General features: G+C 36.2%; 11 protein-coding genes across 11 annotated transcripts; 6 read left to right on the plus strand and 5 right to left on the minus strand.

Annotated features, from left to right (window-relative positions):
- Positions 1-117: 117 nt before the first annotated feature.
- Positions 118-1410, minus strand: AIR2 (TRAMP complex RNA-binding subunit; the record flags this gene model as incomplete). Its single annotated transcript, XM_071055048.1, has 1 exon — positions 118-1410. One exon carries the CDS (start codon positions 1408-1410, stop codon positions 118-120), a length of 1293 nt encoding a protein of 430 aa, XP_070909741.1.
- A 636-nt stretch (positions 1411-2046) lies between these two features.
- Positions 2047-2883, plus strand: GET2 (GET complex subunit GET2; the record flags this gene model as incomplete). Its single annotated transcript, XM_071055049.1, has 1 exon — positions 2047-2883. One exon carries the CDS (start codon positions 2047-2049, stop codon positions 2881-2883), a length of 837 nt encoding a protein of 278 aa, XP_070909742.1.
- Positions 2884-3235: 352 nt separating this feature from the next.
- UTP7 (Utp7p) lies at positions 3236-4888 on the plus strand (the record flags this gene model as incomplete). Its single annotated transcript, XM_071055050.1, has 1 exon — positions 3236-4888. The coding sequence occupies one exon, from the start codon at positions 3236-3238 to the stop codon at positions 4886-4888; it is 1653 nt and encodes a 550-aa protein (XP_070909743.1).
- A 227-nt stretch (positions 4889-5115) lies between these two features.
- Positions 5116-7035, minus strand: AIM9 (Aim9p; the record flags this gene model as incomplete). Its single annotated transcript, XM_071055051.1, has 1 exon — positions 5116-7035. One exon carries the CDS (start codon positions 7033-7035, stop codon positions 5116-5118), a length of 1920 nt encoding a protein of 639 aa, XP_070909744.1.
- Positions 7036-7300: 265 nt separating this feature from the next.
- ICP55 (aminopeptidase) lies at positions 7301-8746 on the plus strand (the record flags this gene model as incomplete). Its single annotated transcript, XM_071055052.1, has 1 exon — positions 7301-8746. One exon carries the CDS (start codon positions 7301-7303, stop codon positions 8744-8746), a length of 1446 nt encoding a protein of 481 aa, XP_070909745.1.
- Positions 8747-9093: 347 nt separating this feature from the next.
- MRX1 (Mrx1p) lies at positions 9094-11052 on the plus strand (the record flags this gene model as incomplete). Its single annotated transcript, XM_071055053.1, has 1 exon — positions 9094-11052. The coding sequence occupies one exon, from the start codon at positions 9094-9096 to the stop codon at positions 11050-11052; it is 1959 nt and encodes a 652-aa protein (XP_070909746.1).
- Positions 11053-11557: 505 nt separating this feature from the next.
- PTP3 (tyrosine protein phosphatase PTP3) lies at positions 11558-14230 on the plus strand (the record flags this gene model as incomplete). The annotated part of the gene is made up of 1 exon (XM_071055054.1): positions 11558-14230. One exon carries the CDS (start codon positions 11558-11560, stop codon positions 14228-14230), a length of 2673 nt encoding a protein of 890 aa, XP_070909747.1.
- Positions 14231-15084: 854 nt separating this feature from the next.
- On the minus strand, positions 15085-15237 carry YOS1 (Yos1p; the record flags this gene model as incomplete). The annotated part of the gene is made up of 1 exon (XM_071055055.1): positions 15085-15237. One exon carries the CDS (start codon positions 15235-15237, stop codon positions 15085-15087), a length of 153 nt encoding a protein of 50 aa, XP_070909748.1.
- A 2768-nt stretch (positions 15238-18005) lies between these two features.
- ALD5 (aldehyde dehydrogenase (NAD(P)(+)) ALD5) lies at positions 18006-19556 on the minus strand (the record flags this gene model as incomplete). The annotated part of the gene is made up of 1 exon (XM_071055056.1): positions 18006-19556. The coding sequence occupies one exon, from the start codon at positions 19554-19556 to the stop codon at positions 18006-18008; it is 1551 nt and encodes a 516-aa protein (XP_070909749.1).
- A 1357-nt stretch (positions 19557-20913) lies between these two features.
- On the plus strand, positions 20914-21246 carry TDA2 (Tda2p; the record flags this gene model as incomplete). The annotated part of the gene is made up of 1 exon (XM_071055057.1): positions 20914-21246. One exon carries the CDS (start codon positions 20914-20916, stop codon positions 21244-21246), a length of 333 nt encoding a protein of 110 aa, XP_070909750.1.
- A 148-nt stretch (positions 21247-21394) lies between these two features.
- Positions 21395-23842, minus strand: SEC6 (SNARE-binding exocyst subunit SEC6; the record flags this gene model as incomplete). The annotated part of the gene is made up of 1 exon (XM_071055058.1): positions 21395-23842. One exon carries the CDS (start codon positions 23840-23842, stop codon positions 21395-21397), a length of 2448 nt encoding a protein of 815 aa, XP_070909751.1.
- Between the last annotated feature and the right edge of the window lie 41 nt (positions 23843-23883).

The following is a 23883-nucleotide window of genomic DNA, read 5'->3' on the forward strand; positions in this document are numbered from 1 at the left end:
TTAGTTATCTTTAGCATATCTATACATCCAGATAAAGTTTTCATCAGTTTATGTATTTCATTATACTTGTTCTGCTAAAAGTGTATTATGCATATCGTCGTTATGTAGAGTCTGTATTTATTTCCTTCTTTCAATGGTTCCACTTCTAGCTGGTTTAACAGCTGGATTGAGTGGTATGTAACCATTTGTATTCCCTACCGGGTATGTCTGAGGTGTTGGTGTTGTAAAGGGGACTTGGGGATTTCCATACAACTGCTGAGTGAATTGATTATTCAACATAGGTGACTGGGCGAAGTTCATTCCTGATCTAGTGGGAACAACCGTAGACGGCTGCATAATGGGTTGGTAATTCATTTGAGGAGCTGGGGGGTAATATGTATTTTGTGGTTGATGTTGATATGGTGATGGATAGAAGTTACCCATTTGATGTTTTCTTTTATCATTTGAATCTCTCTTTCTAGACATAGAGGTGTAAGGGTTACGTTTTTGACGTATAGATCTTCCATGGTCCTCGTATCTTATAATTTCATCCGCATCATCCTCATCATCTTCATCATCGTAAAAAGAGTTCTTAAACTTCCTCTTAGCATTATGAGTTGAGTTTTCTCCCTTGAACTCGGGTACTCCAAATGCAGCTTGTGGACCTTGAGTAGTTTCCATCCTTTTGTTCGAGAAACGTGATCCATACACATTCTGAGTTATTATAGGTTGAGCCATCTGTCTATTTGGCATGGATCGCAGATTATCATATACAGAGGGGTTCTCTTCTTCAACACTTCTTTGTTTCTTTAGATTATAGAAATATTGACTTCTTAATTCAGATGTCAAATTTTTACCAGAAAATGCACTACCATCATCATTTGGCACACGGGAGGATCTGTTTTTATCACATTCATCACCATAATGGCCTTTCTCACCACAATTATAACAGTATATCAGATGCATGGGTAGATTTTTCTTACTCATACCGTCATCATTTTTAAGCAGGTATACACGCCATACACTGGGGCAACGGTCTCTGTTATGTTTCGGACTATTGCAAATGGTACAGTTAAGCTTTTTCCATTTATTAGGGCAATGCATTCTATAATGTCCACTTTCATTGCACAAAGCGCACCTCATCGTAGTAGGACATTGTTGAGAATAATGATCATCCATAATACCACAATAGGAGCATATAACATGAGGACAATCACGTTTCATATGTCCCTTCTCAGAACAATTACTACATTTGGGTTCAGGTGCTTTAATGACATTGGCATCACTTTCATCGTCATTGGCTTCATTGGCACCAAAGTAGCGGCCTTCGCCTCTCAAATTACGTAGTTCTTCAGGATCCTCATCAACTTCTTCAATAGATGGTGCTACAAGCTTATTATCTCCTTTACTATCCTCTATAAAAGTTGCCATAGCTTTTAGTTCTTATCAGTATTTTCTTTCTCTAATTCTTCTAGTTTTTATTAATTACTTTTATAACTACTTGTCTTGAAATAAAAATAATATAGTTGTATTAAGAAGAATATAAGTTTTTACTTAGTTTTCAACTTAATAATTAGTTGTAACGGTTGGGTAGTTTTCTCTGTTCTTATTATATTCAAGAACTCCTTATAAATTACTTTATAGCTTAATAATTTTATTCCTTAGTGTATTCTTATTGATATAACTTATAAGTGTGTTATAAAGGCTGGGGGAAAATTACAATAAATGAGCTAGTATCTTTGTAAGCAATAAAGGGGAAATGTTTTTGCTATTTTGAATATGAATTAATGAATTTAGATTAAACTACAAAAATATACAGGTAAGTTTACTTATTTAATGAAATAATTTTTCACTTAATCAATTTTAATTTTTCACTCTTCTGATGAAAATCGCGTATAACGTTGTTGTTCAATTTTCTGCCAGCACACAACAAAATGTATTATAAACAGAAGCAAAGGTTCTAATGTTCCTTAATGTATTAGCACTGACTATTAGCCACTGTTGTACGCTTTCATAATCAGTTACTCTTTACATTAAGAAAAGATTTAATTAGAACCGGGGGGAAAGATGTCTGAGATTAGTGAGGCTGAGAAGCGCAGAATATTGAGGGAGAGAAGACAACAGAAGTTCAGTAATGGAGGGGCCACAACCAGATTGAACAAAATTGTGAATAAGACTGGCAGTCAGCTTAGTACCGAGTCGCCTATGGAGGCTAAGAAAGAGGAAACTCCGGCGGAACAAGTAAAAACCCAAAGAAGTGAACAAGTAGTCAAGGAGAATCCTACTTCTGATAAGTCGCATCTTGACCCACAGGTTGAATTGTTTAAGCAGTTAGCCGATATGAAAGACAATGACGGCTCTGCACCTGATCTTTTCTCTTTAATGAAGGGGTTGGGACAGAATGGTGAGGACTCGCCATTTCCAATGGGTGCTCCACAGGTCCAGGACCCCATTGACCCCGAGATGTTAGCTTACCATAAATACAGAATCAATGCATTAAAGGCGAAGACCATATTTATGAAGTGGGTCTTTTTCTTTTTCCCATATCTGTACCTGTTGACCAGAACAGATGGTAGCTACTTCCCATTCCTTGTGAATTCATACCTACCGGAATCGCTGACCTCCAGATCAAGCTTCTTCTCTGTATTCGTTACCTTTGAAATCATAGCCACTTCAATATACTACCAACTATACCTTGCTATCGAAAGGGACACTAACATCAAAACGTTGCAGGATACAAGCAAAATTGTGAACTTGGTATCCCTAGTCCCAGAAGGTATACTCCCAATCACAAACCTCCGCGGGAAAGTAATTATGGCCCTAAAATATCTAGACGTGGTAAATATGATGGTCACCGATGTCTGCTTTGTCCTTGTTGCTATCGGACTGGTATCCCAAATATAAATTATTATATCAATGCGTTATTAAGTAGTAAGAATACACATTTATTGTCACATGATATGTACGTGTACGGCGATGCTCATCGCTTCACGGTGAAATTTTAAAAAAAAAAAAAATTTGCGATGAGCTTGTCATCTTTATTATGGGTAAAATATTTAATGTTTAATTTATTTAACTGTAGATTTTATTTTATAATCTCCACTGCTGCAAAAATAATAGATAAATACCTATTGTAATTATAATTTAGTCCATTTTTTTAAAGTTACACTATAAAAATTGATCAAGACATTTTTTTATTGAAACCTGGACTGTTGAAACGGATAAACATATTGAAACTACAAGTAGAAGGATTACAATGTCTAATCAATTTCGTGGTGAGAACAGGAAAGATATCTATAAAAGGACATCAGGTAATAAACCTGGTGTTACTAAGACTAAAGATTCGTTCAAGACCAAGGATAAGAAACTAAAGGCCGGTATGAGCAAATTAAATAAACGTTATAAGAAAGCTGTTGAAAGTGCAGCAGCTACTGAGTTTCTACTTCCTGAATCCAGTGGTTTCATGGAAGCTGAAGATGAGATGGAAAAGACATTCAGAGTCAAGCAAGATGAAATCAGAGATAGTGTGGATTCGCTTACAAGTTCAAAAGCCTTAGATCTGGAGCTGAATGAGTTCGGACCTTACCATGTCAATTTTAATAGGAACGGTACACATATGTTAATTACTGGTCTTAAAGGTCATGTTGCCTCGATGGATTGGAGAAAAGGGCAGCTTCGTGCAGAATTGAATTTAAATGAGACCTGTCATGCTGGTACCTATCTGCAGAACGAGCAATATTTTGCAGTTGCCCAAAAGAAATATACTTTCATCTACGATCACGAAGGTGTTGAATTACACAGACTAAAACAACATATTGAGGCTAGGCATCTTGAATTCTTACCATACCATTACCTATTGGCAACTGCTGGCCAAACTGGATTTTTGAAATACCATGATGTTACAACGGGCCAAATGATAGCAGAATTACGGACTAAGCTTGGGCCTACTACCGCGATGACCCATAATCCTTGGAATGCTGTCATGCATTTAGGTCATAGCAATGGTACTGTTACTTTATGGTCTCCATCAATGCCCGAACCACTAGTTAAGCTATTATCAGCAAGAGGACCTATTAATGATATTGCAATTGATAGAAGTGGTAATTACATGGCAACTGTAAGTCAAGACAAATCCATGAAAATATGGGATATTAGAAACTTCAGAGAACTACATACAATTGAAAATTTACCATCTCCCGGGTCAAATGTAGCTATTTCAGATACTGGTCTACTGACCGTGAGTAGAGGGCCTCATGTTACTATTTGGAAGGATGCATTTAAAAGCTCCAAAATATCAAGGCCTTGTTTTGGTTCGATAAATGGTGACCCTAATAGAAATACCCCATACATGACTCATTTATTTCCAGGAAACAAAGTAAGAAACTTAAAGTATATCCCATTTGAAGATTTGCTATCTGTTGGCCATGAAAGTGGTATAACGAATCTAATTGTGCCAGGTGCTGGTGAAGCTAACTACGATGCTCTTGAAGTTAACCCGTTCGAGACTGCAAAGCAAAGACAGGAACAAGAGGTGAGAACGTTGTTAAACAAACTCTCGGCAGATACAATTTCTCTAGATCCAAATGTAATAGGTACAGTTGATACACGTGCTTCTAATACAAGACTAACAGCAAAAGAATTAGCTGATATTACTCTTCAACAAGAAAATGCTTCTAAGGAGAATACAGATATTCCAAAAGTCATGGCTGAAAGCAAAGGTAAAAACTCTGGTCTCCGTTCATTCCTACGTAAGAAAACTAAAAATGTTATAGATGAAAGGAAACTGAGAGTCCAAAAGATGCTTGACAAGGAGAAGTCTCTTCGTAATAGAAACCAAAAAATCGCTAAAGGAGAGATTGATGAAAATGATAAAGACGTTGTCGATGAAGCTTTAGGCAGATTTACATAATTTACACGAATAAGTAATTTATCTTAGCATACTTTTATATGAGAATTGGCATAATAACAGCATACTATCTATTCACATTCTTTGAAAACAATATTTTCAGCATCAAGGTGGAACAAATGACAAGAGAAATGTGAATATGTGAACATATATTTACTATATGTTAATAACTTCCAGAATTGGTTATATACAAAATTATGTACAAGTTGTGAAATAAGGTATAAAAATGATTATTGAGTCAGATCTTTAACAGTGTAGTTACCATTAGCTTCCTTGACAAGAATTCCAGCCTTTAATAGATTTTCAAACATATCTTGTGGAACCCAACCTTGAGTAGCTGCAAACGGACTAGAAACAAGCTTTTCATGCAGACTGTTTAAGTCATCGGCATGTTTTGATACTTGTTCGTCTGTAAATTCTAATGGGAAGTGTTCCTCAGTCACTAAACCATTTTTATAGAAAAATGACCAAGCTTCTCTTAGTTGGAACAATGAATCGTCGATTAGAATATAATCTTTATCTGATTTTTGTTCTAGGATGGCTGTGTATGGTCTTCTCAAAACTTTAACCGGTGGGGCAACAGTCATGATTAACTCGGGTAATCTCTCATTCATGGCCTTTTCCCACAGAAATTGGTTTCTAGTACGTTTGTACATGAATTCGTAATGCTTTTGTTCCTCTTCTGACAGCTTCTCAAAATCTGGAATATCATTTTTCAAATTGTAAATCTTTGGACCATCATAAGCAACAAATTGAGGTGAACTTTGTAAAATGAAAGGTTTGATAACAGTACCTTCCAAATCCAGAAGATATGGTTTATTTTCTTTAGTACACATTAAAATATTCATTGGGTCCAAATCTGGATGGAAAAGAGTAGGCTTTAACAAGTCTTTTATATTAGGTAGAGCTTTCATTTTGCTGGAGATCAAAATTGGTGCAACTTTTTTCACATTTTCATAAGTTGTGATTTGCTCTTTTAAATCATTTTCTTTGGAGGTATCTGCTTTACCACTAGATGTTAACAATTCTAATCTCTTTTGAGAATTCTTCAGTTCTAAAGCAGCAGTGTCCTTTAATATTTGGGATGTTACAGATGACTCGGAATTTGTCTCCCATGGACCCAGCAGTGCCAACCCATCGCTCAAATCTAAATTGTTCTTCTTCTTCCACAGAATTCTCTCGACAGCGGGGCCTAATACCCATCTATCTTTCAACTTAGCTGAAATATCATTGCTGATATCCTCGATAGTCTTTTCATTCTTGAGGGCTTCATCATTTTTGAAATATAGCGAACCTGCTCCATTAAAAGAAACGCTGTTGATTTTCTTATGGAAATCAGCAACAACCTTGATAACTTTGTTAAGTGACTCTAACTCTGGATTTTCAGTTGTACCTTCGGCATTTTCTATCTTCAGAGTTTTATCATCCAATAAGGGATTCCAGTCCTTCATCAATAGCGAACCTTCAATATATTCTTGTAAAATAAAAGGCACGCCTAGAGGGTTACCATCATCAGGTGCAAAACAGATTACCTTTGGGACGTCGATGTTCAGCTGCAAATCCAAGAAATCCAATGTAGCTACTTCACTTCTTATCCGGTGCGCAATGGTAGCCTTGTCATCATCCAACGCATATGGAACTCTCAGCACAAATGACTTCTCGTTCGATAGGTTGGTTTGCACTTTGTATATCCTGTGATGCTTACCCTCGTGAATACTGGCAATTGTCTTGATTGTCACAGCTTTCTCGTTAGGGTTCAAAGAACCTAGTTTGCTAACATCAATGTTATTAGATAATGAGATAGTCCGGTTCTTATTCACCTCTGGAGAGGTAATAGTCCGCTCTTCATTGTCCTTACCAGTAAAATTCTTCTTCGTGTTCGCAGTGGCCTGTACATAGATGTCATCAAGAACATTGTTCAACCCATTCAACGAAAACTTAGTCATCCTCTTGTCCTTCTCAAGCTTATCATTAGTCAGCCAGGTACCCCAAGTGTATTTGAAGAAATTGTCTCTCTTAGGATCATTGACATCAGCCAAATTAGTGAAAACCTTCTCAGGCTCCTTGGAGATATATCTCCTCCCAACAGCAGCAACTAGTCTAGAACTCTTTAACGGACGAACCAACGACGTAACTCTTCTACGAAGCATTTTTTTCTCCCTATTTCTTTATTTAATATAGTAGATACACCTTAGCCAATGTACCTGTGCTTATATATTAGAGTGTCTCTCTATCCCCATCCCCAATCAGACACCCAATCTCGAATGGTTTTATATTTTTTCTTTGTTGAGTCCTTTTTATATAAACACCACTGACATGTGAAATATCAATTTTTTGGTTGTTTTTCTATAAGAAGCTCATAATTACAGCCAACACAACCAGACAAAGAATCCCTAACTAGTTTTATTATTAAATATGATGTTCAGGAGATATATGGCCAGTGCGCTCACCAACCGGCCGGCCGTACGGTCGAAGCTGGGGCAAGCATTACATGAGAACAGGCCATTTCTGTTGAAACCCGGGGAATTGACACCCGGTATCACTGCCAGGGAATACTATGAGAGGCGATTGGCGCTTGCGTCGCAGTTGCCTGTACGTAGTTGTGCTGTTATTCTGGGCAATCAGGTCCAGTATGCTTCGGGGGCTGTTTTCTTCCCTTTTCAACAGGACAACGATTTGTTCTATCTTACTGGTTGGAATGAGCCTGATAGTATTATGGTGCTAGAGAAGCCTACAGAGCGGTTAGAAGACGTGTCGTTGACTATGGTTGTTCCGCCTAAGAATGATTTCAAGGAGAAATGGGAAGGATTTAGAACCGGTATTGACGGAGTAAAGCAATTCTTCAATGCTGATGAGGCGCTAAGTATAGATAACTCTATCGACCTCCTAACACGGTTAGGTAAAGTTTTCAAGAGAAATGAATACATATACTATGATGAGGATACTAAGAAATCACGGAAGTACAATTCCAACATCCTTAATTTGGTGAAGGAGACCAACTCCGGTACGCCGCGGAAACTTAAATCAATCATAGCTGATCTCAGGAAATGTAAATCAGAGGCAGAAATAAGGGTCATGAGAAGAGCTGGTCAGATATCAGGTAGAAGTTATAACACTGCAATGGCACGTAGATTTAGAAACGAGAGAACTTTACAAACGTATTTGGAGCATAAGTTTATCTCCGGAGGATGTGACAAATCTGCATATATACCTGTGGTAGGAGCAGGCCCCAACGCGCTTTGCATACACTACACTAATAATAATGATGTAATGTACGATGATGAAATGGTGCTTGTGGATGCATCAGGTGCTCTTGGCGGTTACTGCTCAGACATTTCTAGGACATGGCCAGTATCTGGGAAATGGCCTTCATCGGCTCACAAAGATGTATATGAGGCAGTTCTGAATGTACAAAGACAGTCAATAAGAAGTTGCAACACTGCAATTGCGGACAAGAAGTCCCTCCACGATCTTCATGAAGAAAGTGTCAGATTGATAAGACAGGAACTTAAAAATCTGAATATTCCAAAAGCTTCAGAAATCGCGGAGAAGGTCTACCCTCACTACATCGGACACAACCTGGGTCTCGACGTACATGATGTACCTGAGGTGTCAAGGTTCAATCCTTTAGTCGAGGGTCAAGTTATTACAATCGAGCCAGGTATTTATATACCAGATACCCTCGACTTTCCAAAGGAATTCAGAAACATAGGTGTAAGAATTGAGGACGATATTGCCTTACAGAAAGACGGCTGTCTAAACCTTACTGTCGAGGCAGTCAAAGAAATTAAAGACCTGGAGAATGTAATGGAAAATGGGGTCACCACGCCATTCGAAGATGACATCGTCACACCATTATAGTCTGAATCTAAAAGACTAATACCAAAAATTAATATCACCGTAAAAAAAACAAAACTTTAATTACCAAGGGTGCGGTGTGTAATGTGACATGCAATTTCCTACTTGTAAATATTACCTGCAATATTGGTATGTTCTTTTAATTAACCCTTTATAGAAATATATTTCATTTTTTATAAATAATATCTTATTAGGCTGATTTCAGCTATTTTTCATTTTTTCATACCAACTTTGAAAAATTTTGGGTCGATGAGAGTTTTGAAAACTTATGATGTTTGTCACTTCAAAAAGCTACATTAGGACCAACGTTAACATCCTGTTAGGCATTAGCTAGAGAATATAACAATGCAATGAGATTTGGTATACGAAGATGCGGTATCTTTGTTCAGGTTAGAGGATTGCACGTTAGCGATGTCCGACTTGGTGGTACCAATGTAAAGGAAAAGATAAATGCTTTCCGGAAGAAGAATGTTGTTCTTAATAAGTCAAAAAATGAGTTTGAAAGGTTTAAAGAGAACAGGAAGATAAAGGAGATCAAAATCAATAAATCTGCGTATAGCAAAGACCATGCTCTGCATTTACTAAAGACAAAGTATGGTGCAAAGGATATGAAGCTTGAGATGATTGGGCCTACCAGTTCTGCAGATGTATCGCTGATACCAAAGATCCAGGATAAAAGATTACTATTTACACTACTGGGAATAAACGGGCATCAATTGAAAGATGCTGTACTGATTACTGAAGATGTCAAGAAGTTCCTAAAACGTGACCAGATAGAAAAGGCCTTGATGTTAGTTAAGTTAGCACGCTCTAAAGGTGCGGCTGGTGCAAATCTGATAATGAAGTACTACTTAGAAGAGTTAGGATCTCCAGCCTCTGCTATAGATTTGTATAACTGGAGGAAGAAAACTAGTATACCGTTGAATGAATATACAAATGTTATCTTGTTCGATGGTCTTTCTAAACTTGAGAGCCCAATATCTAAGAAATATGGAGAAAAGGTTACAAAAATAGTAATAACTGCCAGTGAACAAGGTACTTTAAACATCAGAGAGTTAAATTCTGCTTTGGGCGCACTAGCAAACTGCACTGATTATTCGTTAGCATTTAAACTTTTTGACACCATTTATAGTAAAAAATGCGTAAAGTTTGACCCTATCACTTATAGTACCATGGTTAAAGTATGTAGTAAAGTGAAAGACGACGAGTTATTTACTACAATTTTGAATGAGACGCTGGGAAAGGTGCCGCCTTCTTGTATTGATTCTAAAGTTATCTACGATATCTGTAAAGCCATGTGTAACTCTCAACGTGGTAAAAAGATAATCAGTGAAGGTCTGCAGGCAATTAGATATTACTATGGCCTGGAGCTAGATATACGGCCCATTTCGGATTCAGATAAGAGAATAAATGTGTACTCATTCGAGGATTGGAGGATCAGGAAGGAAGACCTACAATTGAACTCTGCTGTCTGTTCGATGATCCTCGATGCTTGTCGAACCTCTGGTAACGGAGCCAGCGGGCTTAAATTTTTCGAGAAAGTGACAGGTTTCTCATTGTCACAAGAAGATGCAGGGCAATTAAAGTTTAGCGATAACAACGAATTGGTAAGCACGGGTGTCCTTATCAATTATATAAAATTATTGATAGACACGCGCACCACTACTGCAGGTGATACTGCTATGCAGCTCTATATGGCCATTGATAATTCCTATTTGAGTAAAGTGGTCTCGATGAAGCTGGTAATGCGCGAAGTATACCACGCTGTGGCCAGACAAGCTTCGAAGAAATTTGTACATGGAAGCCAAGAAAATTGTACCAGTACATTTGAGAAACTGAAAGTATTTATCGACGAAGTCGAACGTACATCACAAGGTGCCAAGGGCCGAGTCGTACCTCTTATCGCGTGGAAATTTATCTTACCGGTGATAGAACAATTGAACGGCGAAAACCTGCTGCCCACAGAATCAATGAAGCTAGTGGTAGAAGATTACCTGAAAACCATCACCAGCACAGAAGATATACCACCCCGCAATGATTTGAAAAGAGTAACTCTTCTTGGGATAAGGGTGATTAATACACTAGGTGAACGCTTAAAACTACCAGATGTCGAGTTCGAACCTGGATCCGAATCCGAATCCCCAGTATTCGCACTCCCAGAACACCGTAGCCAGTTTCTCTACAGAAGATTGCTCCTACGAATTAAGTCAAAACTAGTAGAACTAGTAGACAATATAGATCACCATCGCACCCAAGTAACTCCAGATGATACGATCCGTAAACTAATCACCCATCTACACTCAATGTAGAAGCTCTCCACCCCCTCACTTCCCTACCCCCCTCTGTAAATATTTTTCTTTTTTAATCAATAAGGTTTAAATAGAACTGAAAAGAAACCCAGTCAAATTATCCAATACAGATTAAATTGACTTTTTGGTTAAATTACATACACATCGAGAAATTAATTATGATGTTCCGCACAGAGATCCCCGTAGAGTGCAAATGACGTCATTTTTATGTTAAAAAGTTTTTCTTTCTTTTTTTTCGTTTCTCTCAATTTTTGCCTTTTGCAGCAGAACGAAACAATAAATTTTAGAGGTTAAGCAAAAAATAATTATTTGCGATGAGATCTAGTTTTTACTTTGGAGACAGCTCAAAATCTCAAACATATCTTATATAATTAATACAGGTAATAGTTGCAAACTACGACAGAAAGACAGAGAGAGGAAGTAGATATAAACTATAGGAGAAGAAGGATCTTGAGTAACAAAAAAAATAAAAAGATAAATAAATAAGAGCATATAAAATATTGAGATGGATGAGAATTCCCCTACTAAGAATGGGTGTGATGTTGAATCCAAGTGGCGGCCTCTAAGGATACCTACTTTGGAGATTCCGTGTGTAAGATCTCCGTTAGTGAGGTCAGTTACGAGTCCTATGTTTGCTAACTGCAAGCAAGAGTTGCATTTCAGTAAGCCTGATGGGTGTATGTTGGTGAGTGCTATAGAGGGAGAACGTATACTTCAACGGAAGGCGATAGTGTTGGATCTGCGAACGTATTCAGATTACTCTAAGTCATCGATCAGGGACTCGATACATATTGGGTTGCCGTCGACTCTGTTGCGGAGAAAGAAGTTTGATTTTGAGAGGTTGTTGAACAACTTGCCGGCGGAAGACCGTATTGTGTTTGAGGAGAAACTGGACGGCGGTGGGAAACCACTTGATTTTTTGATTTATGACAACACGCCAAAACAGACAGATGACTCGCTCTCGCTGGCGTGTTATGGTATATCCTCGAAGATTATTGAGGCCAAGAAGATTGATATTCGTTTATCTGACTGTAATATATATATTCTGAATGTTGGGTACAACCAGTTTCAGCTAATGTTCCCGGAAGATACTGTATCCACAGAAGCAGAGAGTTCAGCCTTACCAGCACAACAACAACAACAACAACCGATTAACCGTTCGAATAGTGGAGTAGATAGTCCATTGGGCTGTACTACTGATCTATTTTTCCCTATTACTAGTGGGGCTAAAGGTACTGATTTTATCAAGCAAACTATTAATGGTGTTATGCTGTCCCCATCATTGCATTCCACGGGTAATAAATCGCCATCGATTGGTGGTTCAAGCAGCCACAACAACTCTATGACGAATTCTAACGATCTTTCATTGGATTCTCCAGTCTCTACATCATCTCCCATATCAGCCTTATTCAAATTTCAACTACCGAGCCAACAACAGCTGCCGGCCACTTTGTTCAAAATTCCACAGAATGAGGAAAATATGAACCTCGAGTCCTATATAAGCGCTGCAAACTTAAGAGAGAACCAGGAGAAATTAAATATGAACAATAGTAGTAATAAATTTCATTTTCATTCATTTCAGTTTCCAAAGAGGTCTGACTCTGGACTCGATCCACTATGCGAAAATTCCGAAACTGATGACGGAAAAGATGACCTACTGACATTCCAAAGAAAATACAATGAACTATGTCAAACTTACGATGAGGATACTTTGAAAAAAGTGATACCGAAATGGTTTCACGAACTAGTCGTAAGGTCAAAGGTCGATATAATTTCACAATTCCAAAAATTGGATTTTCTGGAGAAAAGGAGGTTAAACAAATCGATCTCAAAACACAAATCTACGAAATCTGCTATAGCAACACCCAGCAGGGCTGAGTTGTCAAAAATGACACCTATTGACGAAAAAAGTTCAGAAGTAACGAGGTATCATAACGAAGTATCTACTTTATTGAAAAGGAAGAAATCCCAGAAACGGTCGCATTCACAACCTACAATTCTAAAGTCGGATTGGGATTGTTGCCTTGATCTTGATGACTCTGAGGAGGATAATGCAGTAGAGATCTCTTCTGGTCTGGAATTGGGTATAAAAAATAGATACAAGGATATATTTCCATTTGAAAATACTAGGGTTAAATTGAAAAGGAGATCAGTCTCTTCTGTACCGAACTCCCGTGATGCTACCCCAAAACATAGCAGATCCAGTTCTCTCAATGACAAACTTACTATTTTAAGCTTAGATTCCTTCGATAACTATATTAATGCCAATTATGTTGAGCTACCATCTTTGCCTGATAAAATTTCAGAGAAACAATTGTTTCTGACTAGAGGCCATGATCAAGAATACAGAAATGTTCGCTACATAGCCACTCAAGCTCCATTGAAGACGACTATTATGGATTTTTACACTTGCATATTAAATAATAAAGTCCCAATTATACTGTCACTTACCGATACCTTTGAAAATGGTATCGAGAAATGTGCTAAATATTGGGCAGATGGAATATATGATGGGTTAAAAGTCAAATTGGTTGAGGAGATTGAAGTGCCTAAAATACACTCCACTTGTAATGGCAGCAATGCACATGAACAAGATGCTGACATTATATTAAGGAGGATTAATATTGAATATGATGATATGGGTAATGACTATGAAGTAATTCAAATACAAGTCAGACACTGGCCAGATCTGGGAATCCTAACAGAACCTACAAATATTATTCAAGCAATTAATATAAAGAATGTAATATTAGAGAGATTGTACGAGAAGGGCATCTTTGAACAGGATTTTAAACCTACTATCTTAGTTCATTGCTCTGCAGGATGTGGTAGAACTGGTACATGGTGCACTATTGATACCGTAATAACCAATCTTGAGGTGTTTGAAATAATACGCAAAGATGTTGAGTCTCAAAAGAAAGATATATCGTATGATCCCATATCATGGACTATTAACATGTTCAGGAAACAAAGAATATCCATGGTTCAAAACATTAATCAATTTTTATTCGTTTATGACAGTTTGGTATGTTACTTTGCATTATGTTTGAATAATTTCGGTAAAAATGATGTCTCAAATGAATCGATAAAAATACTTCACGACCAGGTGGCAGCAATGGAGTCTATTGAATTATTCGCTAACAAAAAGAAGGATGAAATTGTACCGGTTTTTATTTGATGATCTGGCTTTTGTTTGATTTTTTATTGCAATATATTCCCACCAAAAATAAAAATGCATATCTTGAATGATGACCTAACATAATAATAATTAAATTCACTACTAATAATTAACGACTTGCTATCATTAGGATCATATATCCTACATATATGATACTATATTTAATGAATTTTTATGTTCTTATTTCATAATAATAATAAAAAAAAATTAATTTTTCTTTTAAGTTATTTTTAGATTAATATACAAATTATTAAAGTTTCTATATAACTGAGTCGTTCGCAACTTATAGAAGATAATTACCGTCATGGCAATATAAAGTGTTCGGTCCCAGTCGAGGTAGCTAATTGGGCTATTTTCAATGTCATTTCATTATTATTATATTTTTAGAACTAACCTAACAGCAGCTCATATATTATGACTAGAATATTAATTCCAATAAGTGGTACTAATGTAATAAATATCAACATAAAATAAGGAATAACTCTTTCATTAAAAAATTTATTATTCCTTAGTATTATTTGGATAATTTGGTTAGTAAATTGTCTTGACTGATTGCAACTAAGAATCAAAAAAATGAAGGTAAAAAATGAAAGGATAACATACTTCTCAATAGCGTTTGAACAGCTCCTATGAGTTGTACAACTTTGGATTTAGTAGAATTTGGTGACTGTCCAAAGGCAGGTGCCTCATTTGTAGATCTTCCTAAACCAACTGTATAAAAAAGAAATTATCATCAATATTTAATAGTGGTTGATAATGGAAAACTTGGTCTCATAAACCTCAAGAAAGGACCACAATATAAACCAAATTATTAATAAAAATTTTAAATTGTTAGTATCTCAGAATATCTTAGATCATAACATATCTTTGGCGCAGATGGCCCACTTAAAGCTTGGTGGTTTAGAATCTAACATACTTCTTGAAAGGAATCTTTCCTCACTCAGAACTGCAACGGAATTAATTAATAGTAAAGTAACGTAGAATAATCTACCTAACCCAAAGATCATTGTCGTCTATTGTTGTATATTTGGTGTTATGGTATGTATATGCGTGTAGATACAAATATATCTCTTAGACCAGGATTCAATTTATAAAAGGACCTTTAAATTTCAAGTCGCGTTAGGGAACCGTCTCCTCGGTCACGCAGGATATACGTCCTTTGTGATCTAGTATTTCGACAAATATAAGAATATTATAATATATTATATTTTTGAAGGGTTTTACGGCTGTTATTGGTGTACCCTTACAGTTTAAAAGATCTGGATTTCTATATTATATTGAGGAAAAATCTAGATTTATATAGTTTGTTATATTTGGAGGGTAGTTTTCTTCTCTCAGTGTGTGGACTTAAATTCTTAAAGACAGATTTAAAAAGATAACACAAAAGATAAAAAAAAGTATTGCATGCTACTTGGAAACGAGTTTTATTATTATACGTTTAAAATTTAGTTTAATTTTTTTCCTTAAAAAAAAATAGACAGGTGATGTTGAAGGATATGATATAAAAAGATTTGAAAAAAAACAAAATAGTTTCGATTCTTTTCCTTAATCAGCGTTACGACGAGCAACCTTCTTGGCCAATCTTCTACCAGTACCGAAGATCTTCTTGTCTCTGTTCTTCTTTTGCTTTCTTTGTTGTCTGGAAGCCTTTTCAACCTTCTCAGCTAGACCGTATCTAACCAATCTGTAGGCTGGTTCGAACTTCTTGGCATCAGCAACGGAGTTGTAGACCAAACCGAAACCAGTGGACTTACCACCACCGAATTGGGTTCTGAAACCGAAGACGGAAACAGCGTCCTTCTCAGCCTTGTAAGCTTCAGCCAACTTTTCACGCAATTCATCCTTGGAGACGTTAGCTCTGTTTGGGTGCAAGACGTCAACGACGAATTGCTTTCTAGCCAACAATGGGTTAGTGATAACCTTTCTAGTACGGATAGTGACAGAGTCAGACTAAATATAATTGGGTTTTTTACTTCCTCCATTCTCTCAAAAAAGTATTCAGAATTAAATGAAGTTGAAAAATGTAATTGTTAGTAAATCATATATTCCATCACTTTGTTAGTTTTAAAATAAGATATTGAGATGTTTTATTTCCTGAGTTACGTCTTGTATCAATCGTTTGAAGCCGAATTGTTACACTATGATAATATGTTGTTCCTTCATATTCCCTTAAATTCAATTCCCTTCGCCATGTCCAGTCTCTTATTATTCTTTGCATATTAATATTGAACTGTATGTCTGAACCTCTACATTACACCCATCAAAGTGTATTTCAACCCTTGCAAAATCTGTAATATTTTATCGTTCCATATAACGTATCCTGTCCTTGGCTTAATACCAACGTCTATTTTTAACATTAATTATCCATCTTTATGACTTATTATTGACCTTTGTTCTCAATGATACTAATACACGCACTCTCCCCATTCTCATAATACCTCATATTACACCTATAACATACCATTTCGGTTGTGTTGTTCGTTGGTTATTTCCTTGAAGATCTCGAAATATGCAAATACAGCGCTAATATAACACAAATTTCATTCAATATACCTGAATCTAGTGCCCCGATGGTCAATTTTTTTTTTTTCCTTCATTGCGTCCCTCTACCCAAGACACAAACACTGAAGCATCCCAAACCAAACGCTGTACATCACTCGCAGAACCGCATTGTCAGTGTTCAGACTAAAACGTTTGGACCCACTTCCTGGAATTACCATCCTGTTGGTGTCTGGGAGGGAGAGCGATGGTCCCCAGTAACTGTCTCTTGGGAAGACATGTTGTTTAGGCAGAGACTAGGCTACCCATAGGCTAAGGATGGAGGGGGGATTGTCGGTACTGGGTACAATGCTAGGCTGGATTATTTAGGCAGTTGACAGGAATGAGGGTATTTAGGAAGAGCTTGTGAAAGCTCGGGAAAGGGTCGGCTCCAAGCCTAGGAGTGTTTACCAGATACCCAACTGGTTCTTGTGTGTTGTCTCAGTACCCCTCAGCAGGGGATTTCTCTTTGGGTTTGCACCATCAAGTCAAGAACGGCTTAGAATGCACTGTACCGCGTATAATTATTTCGTTAAAAAAACAAAAATAGACAGCTGAGGAAAAGGTACCCTTAGAATACACCGCAGTATAACTGTATGTTATCTGGTTTTCTATTCATACCTTTCGCTTCTTGGAGACAAACAAGAAAACTACCAAATAAGGAAATTGACAGATTTGAAGAATAATGATGGGTGTGATGATGGATAATGTATGGGTGTTATTATAATATTTGACTGTTTCTGATTTCATTTTTTTTTACAGTGAGAATCCAGATATCACCTACGTTAAATGGTAAAATTATATGAAATGTGTGATAATTAGATACTGCTATATGGCTTTTAAGTTTGGTCAAAGTATAATGTAATGAGAATATTTAATGGAATATTAGATTGATTGTGTTCTAGTGTACAAATTCTAACTAAGGTAAAAATTGACTTATGTAGTTATAATTTTATCCGCTTCTGTATCGTTTTCCTCTTTCAAATAAAGAAAGTAAATTATCAGAATGGATACAAACATGTTTAAGGACAATGTTCCTTTTTAGTTGACATTTTTCTATTAATGATCTTTTTTGTTACTTTTTAATTAAGAAAACTTCCTTAACATGTATTAGGTGGAGGGGAGTACGATAACTGAAAGCAAAAAATAGGAAAATGGGAGTTCTATAAAATATTTTTTACTTTCATTAACGCATTAGTAAATGTATTCTTATGAGTTTTTATCTGAATTTTCTGATTTAGAAAGTTGGCTTGTCAATGTGCATTCTAACAGACTTAACTTGAGTGTAGTTATCTAGAGCGGCAGAACCCATTTCACGGCCAATACCAGATTGACCGAAACCACCAAATGGAATGTTTTGGTGGAAAGCATTGTAAGTGTTAATCCAGATAGTACCAGCCTTTAATCTGTTGGAAACTTCGACAGCCTTGTTGACATCCTTGGTGTGGATACCAGCAGCTAGACCATATTGAGAGTCGTTTGCCATGTCGATAACTTCATCAACAGTAGAGAACTTGGAGATGGTGACGATTGGACCAAAGATTTCATCTTTGACGATGGCCATGTTTTCCTTAACGTCAGCAAAGATAGTTGGCTTGAAGAAGTAACCCTTGTTACCAATTCTTTCACCACCAGTGACGATTCTAGCACCTTCTTTCTTACCAATGTCAACATATTCCAAAATCTTGTCTAATTGTGCCTTTGATGTTTGAGAACCTTGGTAAACATTTTCACCGAATGGGTTACCAACCTTTAGAGCTTCAGTGTAGGCCTTGAACTTGTTCAAGACTTCTTCGTAACACTTGTCCTGGACGTAAATTCTGGAACCAGCGCAACAAACTTCACCAGAGTTGAAGAAGATACCGTGAGAGATGTTAGAAACAGCCTTGTCAAGATCAGCGTCAGCGAAAACGATATTTGGAGACTTACCACCCAATTCAAGAGTAACCTTCTTGATTGTGTCAGCAGCAGTCTTCATGATACGAGCACCAGTAGCAGTGGAACCAGTGAAGGCAACCTTCTTGATATCTGGGTGAGTACAGATTCTTTCACCAACGGTTCTACCTGGACCTGGGATAATGTTAACAACACCTTTTGGAACACCAGCCTCTTGGCACAATTTAGAAGCAAATAGAGCGGATAATGGGGTTAGTTCGGCTGGTTTTAGGACAACGGTGTTACCGGTAGCCAAAGCTGGACCGATTTTCCAAGACCACATTAGCAATGGGAAGTTCCATGGAATAATTTGACCACAGACACCAAGAGGTTCTCTGATAGAGTAAGCGAAATGATCCTTACCAGTGTCAATTACATCACCATAAAGCTTATCAGCCCAACCAGCACAAGAACGCAAGTACTTAGCGACTAAGCCAACGTCACCACGGGAACATAGAAGAGACTTACCGTTATCTAGAGTATCGATACCTGCTAAGGTCTCAAGATTCTCCTCGACCAGATCAGCTAGCTTAAACAAGGCTCTGGCACGAACCTCTGGTTCAACTTTAGACCATTTTTCAAAAGCGGCCTTTGCGGCCTTAACAGCAATGTCTACATCAGCAACTTGGGCCTCAGCCAAAGTCACAATCTTTTCCTCAGTGGAAGGGTTGAAGACATCGAAGGTAGAACCATCGTGAGAGTTAACGAATTCACCGTTGATGAAAAGACCAGTTGGTTGCTTATACTTGATACCGTTTGGTAAAGTAACTGAAACCTCAGCTGGAGTAGAGTAAAGACGTAAAGCCATACGTCTGTGCAGTGGCACAGTTCTAACAATAGAGCGAGAAAACATTATTTAATTTGAGTTAAACTTTTCTATTTCTTTTTGCTAGTTTTTTTTTTTTTCTATTTTGATTATTACAATACAGAGATAATATTAGATTCAATTGGTTTAGTATGTTCTTATATATCTCAAAAATAAAAATAAAACTTAGGTGAAAGAATAAAAAATGAACTTACGACCAATAGTGGTACTGTACTAGGTTGTTAATAGAGTCTAATGCTTAGAGATTCGCACTGGGTTGTTCCGATGAGAATGAATATAAGAAATAAAATAACAAAAAAGAGGAGATCTCAAAAAGAATAGAATATGCATAGCTTATTGAGTCAATCCCGCAATTGAGTTGAGAACTGATTTGTAATTTGATTTTACTTACAAGACATAGAAGGAAAGACATTAAGATAAAAAAAAACATTATAACGATGAGTATATAACAAAAAAGAAAGAAGAACGATCAACAAACAGAAAGAGTCGTACAAAAAAAGAGGGTGGCCCTAAATTACGTATTTTTTATAAAAAAAATAAAAAAATAAAAAAAAGAGAGAGATCTTTAATTTTTGTAAAAGTGAGGAATTAGCTGCAGAGACAACATTGCAGAGACAAACAGCTAGCGGAATAGACAGATACACACTAAGAGACACACACAGAAGATGCTACACAATGGGTGTTTTTTGGTTTGTAATATTTATAGGTTCTAGTTTTAAGCAATAAAGAGGGGTCCTTCTTTACTTCGTAGACTACACATTATCTATGGTAATGTATACATCGTTATGGGCCCCTCTTTTTAGTTCCTTTGTGGAAAAGTAATTCCTATCGTTATGAGCCGTCTCCGATCGACGGGATTTGGGTTGGGCCAACTAATTTCACAAAAATAATAGAAATAAAATATGGAAATTAAAAAAATTATAGAAAAAAAAAAGAAAGCCTCTAAAGGACTTTGTATTCATGTATATAATTATATCTTTCTTTTTATGAATATCGAAAGGGCACTTTAAGGTTGAATACTATCAAAAAAAATACAATTTTGTTGTTCTTAATGTTGTAGCTGTCAAATAAAAATTAAAAAGAATAACAAAATATACTTGACATAATCAGCTGTTTCTTGCTGACTCATATACGCCGGCGTTCTTTCAATATACTAACAATAACTCCGTTAACGGCCAAGCCAAAATATATATATATATATATATATATACTTTTTCTCAGAGGTTCGATTCTTACTGGATGCATAAAATATTTAGCTGGAAAAAAAAATAAAGAAAATCAAAATCAAAATTAGGGATACACTCACTTTCTATTTTATTATATAGAGAGAGACAGTATTGTAAAAGTACATCAAAGAAACACACACTCAAATACAAAATATTCAATGTCTTCAGCAGAAACAGTACAAAATAAAAGTGATAATAGTCCACTTACGGTGGATAAATTGATATCTGTGATCGAGGAAAAATTCGAACAGGTTGATAAATCGTCTAGTGATGAAATAATCAAGGAACTTTTACAATCATTTAGCAAACATTCTTCGCAATTTAAATATATAGTGAACCTAACTATTGTGGATGTAAGTAATGCGGTAGATATTGAAAATAAATTTGGGGCATCTTGGAATGCTAAGAAGGATGGCCTGTTCAATCACATTATCGTGGATAAAGTGAGCAATAAGCAGTATGTATTCACAGTAGTATGGGTTTCGAAATGAAAATATTAATATTAAAAAAAAAAAAAACTAAAGCTATCTACAAATATATAGTAATTAGATTCGTGCGTTGTTGCTGTTTTGTTTTTTTGTTTATTTCTTTTATATTAAAATGTATACTGAAGATTTTAATATTAAGAAAATATTATGACTATATGGGGTGTTCTAATTCATCTGATTTCTTTGCTGATTTGATGGTGAAATTCGATAAGTATGAAGGTTCGTAGTCGTCACCACTTAGAATAGCTAGATGCTGTGGTTGCATGGCGAGCTCAATAGCGCTCTGTACCATCTTCTTTCTGTGTGATTTATCAACATCCTTTCTGCATCTTAACACAAACTCTAATATTACAATAGGTACATCTGGGTATCTCTGTAGGAACCTAGACCAGATGTCAATAATAGAATCAACAGGTTCGCAGCAAAGATCCATGAAGTAGTCCATTACTTCAAATTTCTCCTTAACAATCTCAATAGTTTCATCTGATGCGCCAATGTACTTGGTAAATAATTTGTAAAAAATTTCAAAATCTCTTTTAACGCACTCCAAGAATTTGTTATTCTTGTTTTTGATACTGTGTTCATATTTCAAAGCACCTATATAACCAAGAATGGTATTCTCTATCACCCTTTCCATAAATAGACCATAGAGAACAGGGTTCATTAAAACTCTAATATCTTCCAGGTACTCAGAAATGGTATCAGATATTTGTTGTGCTTGACTACCTTTATACCATGATTTACTGAATATCTCAGCATATGGTATCTTAAGATCATCAAAGATGATTGTGAGAAGAGCAGAAATACAAACTTGACTTACATCAGCGAACTTATCCAAAATAGTATCAATATGTCCTTGGATTTCCTTTTCGTAAGCTTTAGTTACCATTGCTCCGTATTTCGTACCAATTGCAGTGGCATAGTCAGCAGCCCTCATCTGGTCATTTGCTAGAGCAATAACATATTCGAATAGCCCGCCAGGAACTTCATTTTCTGGAGGAATGGTATGTGGATCTATATCGTATAGTTCATTGTATTTTATTAGCGCTCTCACTTCTTCGTCAACTACTGAAATCCAACGGTCTAATCTTCGTCCAATCAAGTCGGAAAATTTATCTATAACACCTACTAGAATTTTAGCTTGGCTGGAACCTGCAGCAACCTCAACTTGTTGACTAAACATTTGGAAGCAGGTTTTAGTACCATCTAACAATAATAAGTTTTCAGAGTCCGAGTGTGGTGGAATAGTTCTCTCTTTGAATGTTTGAAACTCGGTGTTTTCTAAGTTTCCTAACCATTCAGTCATTTTAACCACGATCAGGTTTAGGTAATCTTTAAATAATGTCTCCTTCTGTTCTTCACCAATAACTGTTTTAGTATCTTTCTTCTTAAAGCCGAAATCTTTAACCAAAGTATTTTGGAAGGTTTTGTCAAAGTCGATAATATCTAATATAATAATCGTCTCAGGTTCAGATTCCACTAATTCGTTAATTAGAATATGAATTTCATCGTAGTAAAACTCATAGTATTTGTCGAAAATATTCCAATAAGGTGGTGTATATTTTGTAAGATAGTCCTTTACTACTAAAAGTTCATTAAATACCCAATCTAAGTTACTGAGAACTTCAAATCTCTTGTCTCCTTGATATTCCTTTCTGACCTCAATAAACATGTCTTGGATAGATTGTCTGATTTTGTTCATTAACAGATTCTTGTAACCTCTAGTCATAACTCGTGTGGTGATCGTACCATTCATAATTTCCCTGTATAGACCTTCGTTGGTTGGGTATTCTACTGCCTCATTATTTCTTTTGTCCATCATTTCCAAACGTCCAATATTTTTTGAATTAGGAAGCTTTTTATATGTTGATTTTTCAGCTTCTATTTCCTTTTTCTTTATAATGTTTCGAACCGCCTCTAATCTTAAGTCCTCACGTTCTTCAACATCTATTATCTTAAATAACCTAACAACAAGAGAGAAGTTTTCTGCTCTTATCATTTCCACGATATCGTAAATGAGAGATTCTAGTAACTGATCGAACTTATCAATTAGTCCAGGGACTCTTGAAAATAGCTTTTGGCATGTTCTTTGCGCATCGTCTGATGCAACATTAGCCATTACTGTCATTTGATCTTGAAAGTTTCTGATCATAGTTAGCAAGTAGTGTATTTGTAATAGATAAGGGCACCCTGTCTCAAGACCATCTTGAGCTAGTTCAGTATCTAACATTCTATTAACACTTTCTACAACATCATTAAAACCAATAATTTTATCGTAGATATCTGAAGTGATATTTATTTTTTCATATATTTTAGTAGACTCAAATATGATATCGTATCTAGAAATTGCTGATTTACTATCATTACTGAGTTTCTTGACCTTTGCAAGCTGTTCCTGAATTTCATTTATATCTTTCTGTGATATACTAAGCAACTGGATACTTTCTTTTACATCTTCAAAGTTTTTGGTAGACTCCTTGCCTAATTGATAGTCAATTGTTGATTTCTCCTTTAATAATTGCTCTTTTAGATCTCTAATCCTCTCAATAGTTAATTCATCCTTGAGTAAGTCCCCAAGGTGGCCAGAGTTAGTTGTCATCTTCTTTGTCTAGCTGTTAGTCAGTGTATTACTTTACTTAG

Source organism: Nakaseomyces bracarensis (genome assembly GCF_045282275.1).
Source record: "Nakaseomyces bracarensis strain CBM3 chromosome Unknown Scaff13_0, whole genome shotgun sequence".
Taxonomy (NCBI): domain Eukaryota; kingdom Fungi; phylum Ascomycota; class Saccharomycetes; order Saccharomycetales; family Saccharomycetaceae; genus Nakaseomyces; species Nakaseomyces bracarensis.